The sequence below is a fragment of the Heliangelus exortis genome, chromosome 3 (genome assembly GCF_036169615.1).
Source record: "Heliangelus exortis chromosome 3, bHelExo1.hap1, whole genome shotgun sequence".
Taxonomy (NCBI): domain Eukaryota; kingdom Metazoa; phylum Chordata; class Aves; order Apodiformes; family Trochilidae; genus Heliangelus; species Heliangelus exortis.
The window spans coordinates 82869031-82884255 of NC_092424.1; the positions used below are offsets into that span (position 1 = coordinate 82869031).

The 15225-nt window shown below is 42.1% G+C and overlaps 1 protein-coding gene across 2 annotated transcripts; it reads right to left on the reverse strand.

Moving 5' to 3' along the window:
- Nucleotides 1-770: 770 nt before the first annotated feature.
- IRAK1BP1 (interleukin 1 receptor associated kinase 1 binding protein 1) lies at nt 771-14739 on the reverse strand. Of its 2 annotated transcripts, XM_071741505.1 has the most exons (4): nt 13936-14436; nt 6948-7013; nt 2440-2570; nt 771-1089 (listed from the first exon to the last, which is right to left on the reverse strand). In XM_071741505.1, the coding sequence occupies exons 1-4, from the start codon at nt 14224-14226 to the stop codon at nt 819-821; spliced, it is 759 nt and encodes a 252-aa protein (XP_071597606.1). In that variant the 5' UTR covers nt 14227-14436; the 3' UTR covers nt 771-818. The 2 variants fall into 2 exon arrangements, with proteins under 2 accessions (XP_071597606.1, XP_071597607.1); XM_071741506.1 differs by lacking the exon at nt 6948-7013 and having other exon boundaries at nt 13936-14739.
- Nucleotides 14740-15225: the final 486 nt, after the last annotated feature.

Sequence of the window (15225 nt, forward strand, 5' to 3'; positions counted from 1 at the left end):
TCTGTGCTTATTCAAATGGAAAGTTTATTTTCCCAGGTACATGACCCTGACATAAAAGCCTGTTTCAGGGGATATGATGGATCAAAACACATTATACAGCCATGGTTGAAAAAAAACAACCTCATGACTGAAGTACCAAAGTGTTTGTACATGTACATCCAGACAACAGAGTTCCTTTTTAACTTGAGCAAATAGCAACCAGGGTACAACTCATGTATATTTGTTCCTATGACAAAATAAAACATACCTAAGCATGTTTTACATTGAACAATCCATTCAGTTAAAGTTAATACAGTGCATGTTCAGTTTACCATGATTTGGGACAGGGATTAATTTATTTCCAGAGTTGGAAGGAAAGATTTTAATATAGTCCAGTTTCAGCTAGGAGTATAAGGCTTTTATATGTAAAGTATCTTGCCCTTTTACAGGAGAGAGAGACAAAACAGTTAAGAAATGTTCTTTCAGAATTTATCATAACCTCAACTCTAGGAGATAGAGCTGAATAAAGGCCCAGAGAAACTAGATACTTCCAGGAAGGGCTGCAGTAAGTAAATCCTGCAACACTTTTAATACTCTCTCTACAAAAGCATGCATAATGCTGCTTTCAAACAATATATGCAAAGGAAGAGGTAGTTAATCTACTTTTTTGCACCTGGAGAGGTATGTTAAGAAACCTTCTGCTTTGGCTCGCTCCACAAACCTCATTTTTAATATCCTCTCTTAAGTCTATTTGCTGTCATAAGAATAAGCAGAAAACAACAAAAACCTCATGAAAGTGTAAAAATTTTATTAAGAAAATGTGTAGGATTTGAAAGTTTCTAGAGCAACTTGCTTCTTCTCTTTTCTTTTCCCTTTATCTCAAACACAGCAAACACTCTACATGAAGCATAAGCAGTAGCATTCTGGATTCTTTCTTGCAGAGTCAGTGAATCTGGGGAGTTGGATACAGGACTGTCTATGTGGCCACCCCATTCTTTTGTTTCTTCTTCTCTTATTAATAAAGGTTTTCCCAATGTCTGGCCAAACAGTCGACAGACTTCCTGAGCTTTCTGACGTGTGTTTCCAACAGCTGCAACGCACACCTGGCGGCTGAGAGGTAGAAAAAGCAGCACAATAACAATCAGAGCACAAGGATTCCTTCCAAGCATTTCTTTTTTCAATGCCTCATTTTCTGTAACTGCATAGGTTAAGGCACATCACCCTCCCCAGCTTTTGGGTGATAGTTTAGGAGTTAGAGGGAGGAGTGTGTGGAGTATCCTCCTGAGCTCATGATCGAGCATTTCTAACACTTAGATAGAATCATAGAATTGGCTGAGTTGGAAGGGACCTCAGAGATCATCAAGTCCAACCCTTGATCCACTACCGCTGCAGTTACCAGACCATGGCACTGAGTGCCACATCCAGTCTCTTTTTAAATATCTCCAGGGATGGAGAATCCACCACTTCCCGGGGCAGCCCATTCCAATGTCTGATCACCCTCTCAGTAAAGAAATTCTTTCTAATGTCCAACCTAAACCTCCCCTGGCACAACTTGAGACCGTGCCCTCCTGTCTTGCTGAGAGTTGCCTGGGAAATGAGACCAACCCCCCCCTGGCTACACCCTCCTTTCAGGGAGTTGTAGAGAGTGATGAGGTCTCCCCTGAGCCTCCTCTTCTCTAGGCTGAACAGCCCCAGCTCCCTCAGCCTCTCCTCATAGGATCTGTGCTGGAGTCCCTTCACCAGCCTGGCATCCATGGTGGTGGTGATGATGCAGAGCAAGAATTTAACACTTGCTCCAGATCTTTAGGTGGCAACTGTAAGGCATACTAACAGCTATTTAACCTCACTAGACTGATTTCCAGACTCCTGTCTAGATAACTTTGAGATATACCTCTGACATCTCCAGAACTGTCAGCAGCAGCTAGCTGAGTGTTCTTCTTGGACCATGCATGAGTTTGTTCTTCAAAGAATGCAAAGCCCAAATGAAGATTAAACTTCCCTCTGCCTCCCCAGTGTCATGTACGTGGTTCTTTACAGACCATGTCAGTAGCTATGAGTAAGGGAAATTGGCCAGGGTACTCAGAGTTATCAACATCTGGTAACACAATTGTACCTTCATGAATATAAACAGATTAAAGCTACACTTGCTGATGTAATCAAAGTCAAATTCTGTTGACCTAATATTCACAGTAGATTACACTTCTGATGGAAATTAGTGGGAAAATGTTTTTTATTAATGCTGCTCTTGCACAGGGACGCTGTAGAAAGAACAAACTGTATCTTCTAGGCTGAATGACATTAATTTATAAGCTGTATTTAAAACAAATACTGAAATCTTTGAGCATAAATTTTAATAGGTATGAAGAAAACTTTTTGCTCCCATTACAAACAGTATAAATTATGTATTAATATCAACTGTTATCTGAAGCTGTAAAATTTTTTGCATAATAAAGAACTTACCGAAGGGTGTCTATGGCTCCTGGTGTATGGTAGAAATGAGGTGGACTGATGGTAATAGAGGTTCCCAACTTTTCAATGAGTAGATTGCAAATATTCTGCATTTTTCCAAAATCGCTGAATATAATACAGACCTGGGAGTGAACACAGATATCACACAAGTAATTTTTTTTTAAATTTCCTCCCTATGATCCAACACTTGCATTTAACACCAGATACATACAAACTAACTAAACATACTAGTCCTGTATATGACTCCAACATCTATTTACTTCAAACACTTTTATACGGCCCTAGAGACTTTCATTAGGTTTGCAACAGAAAGAAATTCATAAAATGGTTTAAAATTGAGGATTAAGAAATTCTTTTTTGTGAGGAATTACAGTATTCTTGGTATGTAGACAATCTTAAGATACTAACTAGATGCATCCTGGTTCTTCCCTTTTTTAGATTAGTAAGTGTTAATTATGCAGAAGCCCAAGGAAAACGATGTGGAAAACATTGTGCAGGAAGGAAAATTATATTTAAATTCCAATTATTAGCTTGGAAACTAAACCCTCTAGACTATGAGATTAAACTAAGCCCAGACCAGTGGACTCAAAACCCTGTGCTGGCTGAGCTCTCACTCCAGTGCTTACAGAGAACCAGGCACTTCAGACTTGGATTAAATACAATTTAAACACCTATCTCCCTGTGGCTTTGGCAATGAGAAACATTAAATACAGATGCATCAGGAATTCAGGTGCTTCCCCAAGTGCTACAAAGCGGGCATCACCATCGGCCTCTGATCCAGAGTCCTACAGCCTTCCTCAAGGGGATGTATCAGCCAGGTGATGATTTTGCAGGCAGGAGACAACCTTTTCCTGTGGCACAGCACAGTTGCCAGTAGTGAAGGAATGATGCTGAGCTGCTGCAGCATTCAGGAATCAGAAATCCTAGGTCCCAGACTCTATTTTTTTAGAACTAAAGTCTCCCCTTCCCAGCACAGCCCTCTCACCACCACCTCTCTTATCCCTGACTTCTTTCTTTGTAATACAGATTCAACAGGAGGGGTAGAAAACCCAGAAAACTCCCCTGCCACCCCCCCTGATATACAATCACCCCTGTGATTGCTGCAATCCATGCAACAATCTATCCCAGTGAAGGTGTAAGGTACAGAAACCCAAACTATGGCTTCCCATGTGTACATCATAGATTTACCTCATGGAAAACAAGATGATTCGAGGAAGTTGAAGAGAAGAGGGGACTACTTCATATACAGGGTAAGGTCAAAAATGAGCAGAATTGTCATGACTGGAAAAGACTTCTAAGATCACTGTGTAAAACTGTAAACATCCCCCCCCCCAAAAAAAAAAAAAAACAAACCTCAAAAATCATATCTTTATCACCATGCCCACTAGAGCGTGTTCTGAAGTGCCTCATCTACACATTTATTAAATGCTTCTGGAGATGGTGATTCCATCATCTCCTTGGGAAGTCTGTTCCAACGCCTGACTACTTTCTTTGTAAATAAATTCCTCCTGACATCTAGTCTAAACCTCCCTGGAGCAACCTCAGGCCACCTCCTCTAGTCCTATCCTTATTTCCTCAAGACAAGAGGCACACACCTCCCTACAGCCTCCTTTCAGGTGGCTGTCGAGAGCAATAAGGTCTCCTCTCAGCCTCTTCTCCAAAACTAAACATTCCCAGTTCCTTCAGCCTCTTTATTATAATAATAATCCCAATGTAGTTGAAGTACACATCTTTTTACCCTTGGCAGCCTCTCAGTGCAGTACATGCAGCTCATCCTGTCTTGAATCCTTGCACTGGCTCAGTAGCTCTTCACACAACTGAGCCAAAGCTGGGCTTAGGGCTGTAAAAACTGAGCAAGATGGAGTGGCAGGGCAATTCCACCTCCTGCAAGGACAAAAGGTTGTACAAAACTGAACCAACTCTGCCTCTTCATCTCAGCTGTGCACTCTTTATCTGTAACTTGGGTGTTGGAACAGTTTCAGGGAGACACAGTACCAGTTGGAACAGAGACTGAAGATGAGACTACATAGAGATTATTTTTCTTTAGTGGGAGTTCTTACAGCATGTAAAAAGCATACAGCCCCTTGTGCTGTTTTGCCAGAAAACTGTCACAGTGGTGTTTTGTGAAAAGTTGAAAGTCTCACTGTGAGGACTGTCACAGTGTCTTCCAGGTTGATATTAATTCTAAATAAAAAGAACTTTGGGTCTTAAGCAAGGGAGAAGCTGCTCAGACCGGGGCAGTTTTGGGCACTCAGGAACTTTAGTGTTAAAAAAACCCAACATGTAAGCAGGTACCTTTGGGCAGAAAACAACTGGGAATTTTGTTGCTTTTTTACCCCCTAAAAATTAAAGTTTTAATTTAGAGCTAGATCAAATAAATTCCACTTACATTTACAGAGGATATATGAGCATTAAAATGCAAAGCAGTTTTTCAGTATATTCAATTATGATGAAGATTAAAAAGTGTGAAAAAAAATCATACAAAGGTATGCAAAACCATTATGTACATTACAAGGTTGTGAGTAAAGCTGTAAAGGACAAGAAGTTATGGTTTATAAGGAGGCAAGTATATCAAGAAATGCACAGACCCAACATAATCTTCATCCCATGAGATCCTCCTGCAACAAATGAACTATTATGATTAAGATATTATAGAGCTTGTGATCTCCTGCACAACTTCATTCTTCTGCATATTTGCCTTTGTTATAGTATGAATTAAAATTTATCTCCTTACAGTTGAAAGCATAACTTGAATCCTTAATTATACCATAAAATAGCTATTTGTCTGGGAATTCCTTCAGTCTTCTAAAAACTCTTACAGTAGACAAATGGAAAAAGAGCTTATAGAATGAAATAATGCATTACTTCCATGATTCTATGTTTAGCACAAATATAATGGCAAACTCTTCAGTAAAGAAGAGAGTGGAAGTTAATGTTAAATTCATTTATATTGCTAAAGTATTCTGGTCAAGGGCACTTCCTTGTTTTATGAAGCTGCACTAATGAAACCAGTACATATATAAAGGGGGACAAAAGGAGAAACTGATCTCTCCACAAAGAGTGACCATGCTCCTACTTCAAGTGTGCAGGGCAGCCAAAACAGAAGTACCATGGTGAGATGTTTCAAGTTCTGACACCCAGGTCCTAGGCAACCATGTAACTTTTGCACAGCCCAAGCTGCCCACAGATGAATGCTAAATCCATGTACAATCTTTGTTGTATAATAATTAATAGCAGAAGGGAGATGACTGGTTAAGTTACCATGTAAGACTGAAGTTGCTGTAGCCTAAAATACAGCTCAATATAGTTTTATTAATTTTTAAATACAGCTCATCTAAAAAACCTGGTGATTTAAGTTTTTATGACAGTAAGTGTCTGCACTGTGAAGTTAAAGTAATTCAGAACATGACAACGATGCATACCATTTAAGACTAATTTTAAACTCCAAATTTTGTTCTGCAAACTCTTAATTAATTCTGTATTTATTGCTGTTATTTAGATGAGAATATGCCTTAAAGCAAGCAAGCTAAAGAGGCTAAAACCTGTTTCAGGGGATTGTAAATGACAGCTCTATAAAGCACCTATCATTTTATTGCAGGCTTCCAGGTTTACTTCATAAGAATCAGTACATTTGCTGGGTAGTGATTAAAGTTTGATGCTCTGAAAAGATCCACTGACTGAAAACACATAATTTTCCTCAGTGTGTGTTTTCAATTTATTTCTTACTGCAGCATGAACATGCAAAAATATCCCTCGAGCTGCTTCTGAAGTAAATGGCACTGTTCCCATAATATTTAGCTTTCACACAGCACTTGGTACCTACAGAATTCCAAGTCAATTACCTAGGAAACAATTAGCTGTGCTTTACTTGCTGCAAGCTGATGGCAGAGTTGTGCAGAACAGACCCAAGTCCAGGTGCTCTTTAGCTGTGGCTCAAACGGATCTAGATTAGGGCTGCCATGCCACTGTTGTCCCTCATCCACTCTTATCTCTGTGCCTCGTGTTGCCTCCAGTTCAGGGAGCTAAAATAATGGAAAAAATAAAAGCTAATCTGGAAAAAGGAAGTTATTAACTGGAGCAGCTTTCTGAACTGACCTATCACCTGATCACCTAAGTACAACTTCTTGCAAGAAGGAGAGGGCACCAAGGTGAAGGACACAGCAAAAAAGTGGCTCTGCTTATGCTGCCACAGAACAACTGTGAAGCCCCACAACCTAATAATGCCCTCTGTAGTATTTAAAAAGCACACACTAATCTGAGAAGAAAATACTTATTTCTGTAGTACAGTAGCAGAAAACGGGTTCTGCACACAACAGAGAAGACTGCAGCTGAACTCTGCTTTAAAGTGCAGTCTTTTGATGGTGTCTTTGGACTATGCTGTCTTTACTGAGGAGAAAATCTGCTCCTTGGTATGAGAAAAGACAATCTGGAAATTTTAACTGGGCTTTGCTACATTTCTCAATCTATTATTATTTTTTTTTGTTAGGTTGGATACATACCTCTGCTTCCATTTGATAAGTATTTTCTATTCTACTAAAATCCTCTGTTATAGTCATATTTTCTTCCTAAAACAAAATAGAAAAATAAAAGAGACAGAAATTAAGCATTTGTTGGCAATGTATATACATTGTGTCCTGTACAAGTTGAATTATTTTGGCTTTGACTTAGCAACAGAAATTTGGAATTTTCCATGCAAATTTCTTAAGTTAAAAACTAGCTGGATGTTAAGACTTCTTGACATTATTTAGAGTAAATTATACAGTAGCTCTATAAAGTAATTTTGCTGCTATTCGCTTGGAGAGAACAATTAAGTCTCGTAAGTGACTGCTAACTAGAAGCTGTGTGAATCAGTGTGTGACTGTAAATTCACCTGGTTCAAAAAACCAGAGGCTTCAATTGTTTTCTGAAAAATAATATGTGAGAAGTGACTTTAGGGCCTCTATTTTAAGTTATTTTAACAGCAGCTGCTTTTAGCAAGGTGATCTGAACAATGACTGAGCACTGATTATTCTGGCAGAATGGCAACCCTTAAAAGAGGCTATGCCCCCACTGACACTTTTACATTAACAGCAGCTCTATTATTCCACATAGTGGCTGCACAGAGCACTAGTAAATCCTACAACATACTGAAATAAGTAAGATACAAAATAAGTCCAATTACACCTGAATATTTGATCAGCTTGCTAGTGGTCTAACAATAACATTTCTTTCACCCACTCCTCTCTTTAGTAAAGTCTGGATAAACAATTTTTTCTAAAATTACTGCAACACAACAAAAAGCTCAGTTTGCAATTCAATTGTAAATATAACTTTGCGTTTAATACCCAGGAGCTGTAAGAAAGAAGATAATAAGACTTCCAATTACTGAAAAAGTTTCACTTATTAAATCTATTTGCATAGGAAAACAATATTTGCTTTCAGTGTTGCCACTTTCCAAAAGATGCTTTTTGTCAGGGTATTTCCTACAGAGGCTCACATCTTCAAGATACTCAGATACCACGCATGCATAAGTTTATATAAATGATATTGATCATGAGAAGCATTTTCCTTTTAAAATATCATATGGAAATAAGATCCATAATTACTATTGCACAGAAGCCTCCAAGAAACAAATTTTGAAATTTCAGTTTTATGATTGACTTGCACTGCTCAAACACAAGCCAAAACATCCTATTTTTGCATAATCTCTTCTAGTGAGGGCAAGGACCAGGGCCAGCTAGTCACTAAAATCTGTATTTCCCTTTATGTGGTCACAGGTTCGAGGGTATTTTGGCAGTGTGGCTGGCTGTGTTTTGCTAAAGAGTGATCAAGGCAGTCCAATAACTCATTTAATTTACCAAATAGAACAAATCTTCCGATTTATGATAGAATCCAACTACAACTGACAAGAAAGATCTTTTCTAGAGCTCTAGCTCTTACATATCTTTTAGAAATCACTACACAGAAAAGCTTTCTTCTACAACTCATATTAAACAGAAATAACTGCTTTAATAAAACTTAAAAGTAAATATATAAAAAGCGTGTTTGTTTTCCCTTGTCCCCTCTCCTTAATGTATTTTTTTTTTAAAGTTTTCCATCCTGCTGAATGTCTTCTCATTCGGTTTTGCCCTCCGTGAGGTCCCTGTGTCCTTAAGGACAGTGCCATCCTGTGGCTCAAGGCACTATTGCAAGATCAATGCAATTGGGAGTAATTTTGTGCCATCTACTACAAAATTTCCCTGACAGTTAATTTTTATCCCACCAGATTTGACAGTAGCTGCCGGTGTTGCTGAAGATAAATAGATGAAATAATTGCTGAAGTCATAACAAGGTGGCCTCCTGTGATAAATCTGCTGTTAGCTACTTTGCTCCAGTTCATGACTGTCTTCAGATACACTGAAAAGACAGGTAGGTGACAAGAATTGGAATTAAGGCTTCAACTACATAAAAAGCAAAATGCCTTTCACAGTATTGCTTATGGCTTTTGTGCATATTTTGGCTGAGGAACTATCCATTTGACTGCAATAGCCATAGGAAAAATAGTGTTCACTGTGGCTTAGGAGAAGCTACACTTCTGATGTGTGATTTTGGCTTCTGGAATAACCTTCTCCATTTCCAAATCTGTGGGCTAAGAATAACAGTAGGAAAATTAAATGAATATAACATAATTGTTATGTGATAACTCAATTACCCCAGAAGCCATGGAACCATTCCCAACAGAATCACACTTGCATTCTGCTGATATAGCCAATTTTCTGAGCCAGCAGTGACATAAACCAGCACTGCTGCAGGAACTCTAGAAACAAAAATGAAGAAGACAGTCAATGTCCCACTGAGTACATAATATCAAGTCTATGAGTTTGTTTTGCCTTATATATTCCTTCTTTTCAACAGAACAAAATCTTACATAGCTCTTCCTCCTACCTATCTGCCACCTCTGAAGAATATATTCTTCACAGGACCATTGTGTCCACCCTCACACAACCACTGCTGTTTATAGGAATGACTGCTCCTTTCCCCAGATGAGAACAGGGAAAAAACCTAAACAGGTAAATTGGCAAAAGCACAAGAAGAGAGCTACATAGTAATCACAGAATCATAGAATTGGCTGGGTTGGAAGGGACCTCAGAGATCATCAAGTCCAACCCTTGATCCACTACCCCTGCAGTTACCAGACCATGGCACTGAGTGCCACATCCAGTCTCTTTTTAAATATCTCCAGGGATGGAGAATCCACCACTTCCCGGGGCAGCCCATTCCAATGCTTGATCACCCTCTCAGTAAAGAAATTCTTTCTAATGTCCAACCTAAACCTCCCCTGGCACAACTTGAGACCGTGCCCTCTTGTCTTGATGAGAGTTGCCTGGGAAAAGAGACCAACCCCCCCCTGGCTACAACCTCCTTTCAGGGAGTTGTAGAGAGTGATGAGGTCTCCTCTGAGCCTCCTCTTCTCCAGGCTGAACAGCCCCAGCTCCCTCAGCCTCTCCTCATAGGATCTGTGCTCGAGTCCCTTCACCAGCCTGGCTGCCCTACATACATGCATATACAGCATGAGAAAAGCCTGCAGATAAAGTCAGGTGCTCTGCTCCTGGCTACTGAGTTAACAAAAGTGTAGAGACCTTTTTATGAAATACAAGGCCAGGCTTGGTAAGGGAAAGTGTTTGTAGTCTGGAAATAGATGCTGATGCACTGCTGTGGTAAGTTATGCTGACGTGCACAGATATGAAGTGAAATGTCTGGAGACACCTAGAAACATCTCTTAAAATTTACTTACACATACAGCTGTATCTGGTGTAACTTTACATTATAAAAAAGAAAGATTTAAACAGGCAAAACAGTTGGCTTCTTCCACCTGAACATAGCATTTTGTTCTTAGTAATAAAGAAATGGCTCATGAAAGTCTTGATGTATGCTGGTCTCTCTTAACAGTCCATCCATCACAGCATCCCTGGACAGGTAGGGATGATAAGCACCTACAGTCGGTGCATACCCCAGCTTGGCTTCTGGTACCCAAGCTCCAGCTTTTCATTCCTCAATCTGTCTGTTCTGTTTGGCATCAGATGGACAGAACAACAACCTAAATATCTATGGTGAAGAAGTTTCTGCTGCTTAGTGTACATTCAAGAAATAACATATGTATATGTAATGGCTGTTTTAAGAAAGGTAAAAAGCGGATTAGTACTCAGCAAATCTAAGGATACTTTGGGGGTATTTCTTAAATAAATGGCAGTGTTAAAAAGGTGATCCTTATGCATGTTTCTACCTTTCTTATTCAAGGATATTCAAGGAAACTAGAAAATCTTGTAACTGAGTAAACCTTTGAAATCTTTCTTTAATCTCCTTTTCTCTTTATAGATGTGAATCCATGACAATGAGTCCTAAATAACAGGTTTGAAATATGGACATATATCTAAGAATACACCCCAGTCCAGACCAACTCTAAGTCAGAGTCCACTGGGTACAGTTTGGGAACTGATGGGTTTGTTAAATAACACTTACTGGTACAACACTTATCATCACTGTTATTCTAAACAATAAAGACCAACACGAATTGTTAGACACAGTGTTTAAAGAAAACCAGTGTCATTTCCACACCACTCTCCAAATAAATCATAGGTAGTAAATATAAAATTGGATTGCTTCTATAGAAAAAGAAAACAGCATTACTTTTGAGCAGCTGGGCTGAGTAAGAGAGATTGGTTTCCCCACATTGATTTTACTTTCCCTGCAGCCTTCAAAGCAGATTCTGTGCTCTGAAGTGCTGCATACACTTACAGCACTCTATAAATAAATGCTACTATGTGCATCTATTTCTGATTAAAATCCTGTGTAAATATATATGGAAATTAGGTGCTGCCTCCAGGCATCCTGACAAGCTGCAAATGCAAGCTGCTGCTACTGCAAAGGTTACACACTTAGGATCTCAGGCTTCCTATGACAGCAACAACACGGGTTAAGGTAATTGCTCTCTGGATTAATTAAAAATACAGCTATAGAATAGCCAGCTGATTTCTAAAGAGGCCTTAGATAAGCTCGCAACAACTGGAACCATATGGAGATTGTGAAGAGGTATTAATTTTACAGTACTCTACAATGGTATTAGCTACAAGTGATGTTAGCAATGCAGTTAAGAACAAATTGCCAGCAGTGAGAGCTGTTCGTAGAAAACCTCCAAGGCAAATAAAAGCTCTAGCAGTGGAGTGATTTAAAATTGGATGGAACAAAGCACTAAAAATTATACCACAGGGAACTACTCTGAAAAAAACCCCTGAACTTCATGTTGTTTTTCTCAGAGTTCCCTAGAGCTAACGCGTTGCTAACACCGAGAAACCCACAACTTAAACAGCACTTCACAGTCCCTCAAGTAAGCAGAAAGAACTGACATTTCCATTCTCTAATGCATGGCATCTCTTAAACAGCAAAAGATAACTGTGAAATTATTATAGCCATAACAAGACACAGAATGCTCTCACACTGTAACAACAGTCCTCTCTCCACCAAGGTTACAGGACCACTGCTTACCTGCTCCCATTACATACATTTCTGAACCTGACTACACACACCCAAATATAACCATTTATTTGTCCAGGTCATATTTCATTTTTGCTAGCCTGGAGTATTGTGCAGAGCCCCTTTAAAGCATACTCACTTATTTAACATCCTGCCTACTCCTTTTGTGTGCCATCTGCCATGTGTTGAATGCTTCATGCTATCCTAATTCTATCAGACTTGCGTCAAGACTGGAAGTCAGTTATTCAGATTCACTGTAGGGTAAATATCTGCAATTATCTTTTCTAATCTGTCCACATTCCGAAGAGCTATTTAATTGCTGCCAGGATGAAAATACCCCATGATGTGCTAGTTCATCATAGTGGTGGGTACAAAGCTTATCTTTTTCTCTACTAATGAAAATGAATGCATGATAAGTTGCCTTGTCTTCTCCCATTCCACCAGACTTTAAACTCCTATTAACTCACTTAATAGAAAATGAAGGCATTTAACCTGTAATTCCATAAAAAATGCACTGTTTCTGACTGAGCAATAGTATCATGCTCCCCATGACAGGCACACACCTAGCTTTGTGTAGTGAAAAAAAACAGAGGGAGAAGGATCCCTTATCTTGCCCCCAGCAGCCTCCACGTGTCTTTGCCATGTAGCCTCAAGGATGCAATATAACCTTTTTCTAAACCAGAGGCTAAGGAGCCTTTTTACTGTCTTCTTCATTCCTGAACAAATGCTTTATTTAACTACTGCAGAAAATGAGGCAGCATCGCTATCAGTTTTAAAAGAAAAATGTAAATCCTTTTTTTTTTTTTCTGGGGAGGGCCGGGGGGGAGGGAAAATTGGAGTCAGCACTTAAAATGCATGCAGCCTTTGAGATGTGGGCATATCATTTCACTGTAAGAGCATCAACTGTTTAGGCTGAGTAATTTGCTCTTATTCTGCATTTAATACTGAATTCCACGGTAACATCATGCAGTATCATGACAGCCTTCTGCAGTTCTTTTTTACTACATTAAACAATATGGTATTAATGGCAAACTCTGTCACCTCCCTTTCACCCTGCTCGTTTGTGAACACACTAAAAAGGCACAAACTTCCCTGGGGAAATATAGTAGTAAGTAATTTTCAAAAGCAACCACTTATTCCATCGAAGATCAGCTTTCTAAGAGTTCTGCTTTTGGAACACTGCATAAAACTTTTATAAAATCCAAAACCATCAGCAGCACGATTGCTAAGACAAGTGTCTCCCTTATGGAGCATTTACAGTGGACAAAACTTTAAGAGCAAGACTATGCTTTTCTTATTGTCATAAACCGACTTCCTGAGGCCAATAAACTTCTGGTAAAGGAACTTTTTGAGTCCACAAGGACCTCCTGTCACTTCAGCTATCTTGACTGCATCTCTTGTTTTTTTCACACCTCTCTATTTAAGCGAAACAACAAAAAGAGAGGCAAAAGCTCCGTTGCTGGGCTGTGGTAATCGCAGTTACACTGACACTGTGTACGGGTTGGGGCTGTTGTGTCGCTGTGCACCCCTCCATCAGTTTCCCCCTACAGCCGAAGCCGGGCGGTTTTTACCTGCAGACCCCGTTGGAGAGCCCAAGCCGCGACACCTCCCCCTTTCCTGCCGACTCTGGCAAAGCTGCCACCTCCCAAAGACAGGCGGCTACCCCAGCAGAGCCGCTCCGAACCTCCTTAACCCCTCTCGTTTTCCCCCGCCCAGGCCGACGCACGCAGCGCCCCACGAACCGGGACCGGGCCCCCTCGGCAGGCGCCTCTCCCCTGGGGGCTACCCCGGCCCGTCTCCGGCAGGACGGCAGCTTGCCCGCAGGCTGCCCAGCTGAGCAGGGCCGGTCCCTGGGGCCGGGAGGTGCCGGATGGGCCCCGCAGCTGCGGAGATCTCTCCCGCACCCCTTCCTCCCGACCCTTCCGTTTCGCGGGGCAACCGCCTCCCCCTCAGCCCCCGGCACCGCGGAGGACCCCCTCCTCCCGGCACTGCGCTCACCGGGACGCCGCGCTGCCGGGCGGTCTGGGCGATGTACTCCAGCCGCCGAGCAACGCTGCTCCGCGCCGCCCCGGCCTCCTCTTTTCGGCTGCCCAGCCGCAGAGACACCCGCGCTCGGTCCGGCCTGGCGCTCAGCTCCGCGCTACCGCTGACGTGCATCTCCCTCCCGGGAGGCGCCGGGGGGACGCCGCGTCCCGACGGGGCTGCGGTCGGGGTCGGGGTCTGTGTCTGTGTCTGTGCCGGGACGAGCTCGGCGAAGAGGCGGGCGGGGAGAGGCGCGGGCAGCGCCATGGCTGCGGGCCCTCATCGCACCATGGCAACCAACGCCGGGGCCCCCGCTGCACACTGGGAGAAGCCCGCGGATCGCCCTCCCTTCCGCTCCCGACCACCATCACCCCGCCGGGATGCGGCTGCTCCGCCGCCCCGGTCCGCAGCGAGGCGGAAGCTCCTCTGCTCCCTCCGGAGGGGATCCGCCATGGCGGAAGCCAAGGCAGGGTGGCTCTGACCCTTGCGGGCGGCAGGGGCAGGGGGAGGTGTAGGTGCACGTTGTCTGAGGAAAAGCCGTCTTGTTTCTGGTTTTTTGGCCTCTTAAGGTGTTATCCCAGCATGTTAAGGTCTGGAGCAGCCTGAGTGTGAGGAGGAGGGCTGGGGAAAGGGCTGTAGTCGCTGTTTGTGGAGGGAAGGCTGGGTTTTGCTGTGTCCCTGCTGGTGGCTGGGCCTAGGTGGAGTATCTAAAAAACATTCTGGTGACAGTGCTGCTGGTTCTGCAGGGACGGCTCTTGCGGTGTGCATGTGTTGGCTTTGCAGACCCTTCCTGCTGTCCAGGAAGGTCCTGGCTAATAGGTCCTGCTAATAGAAAGGCAGAGGGGTGCAGTTTGGCTTCTCACAGAATGGTTGAGGTGGGAGGATACCTCCTGGGAGGGCATCTGGGCTCTGGCCAAAGCAGTGTCAGCAGGAGCAGGTTGCCTAGGATCATGTTGGACTGGATTTTAAATGTTTCAAAGGATGAAGAGTTCAGAACCTCATTGGGCAGCTCACGCCGGTGTTTTGACAAAACATAGTAAAAATAAAAGTGTTTTGTTACATTCAGCTGGAGTTTCATGGGTCTTTGATTTGCTTTCATTGTGCTGTCCTGTCATGGGCCACCACTGGGAAGGACCTGGCTGCCTTGCTTGCCTTCCCTCTGATACATATACCGTGATGAGATCCCCCCTGAACTTTCTCCAGGCTACAGTTCTGGCTCTTTCATCCCTTCCTCATAGAAGAGATTATCCAATCCATCATCTTTGT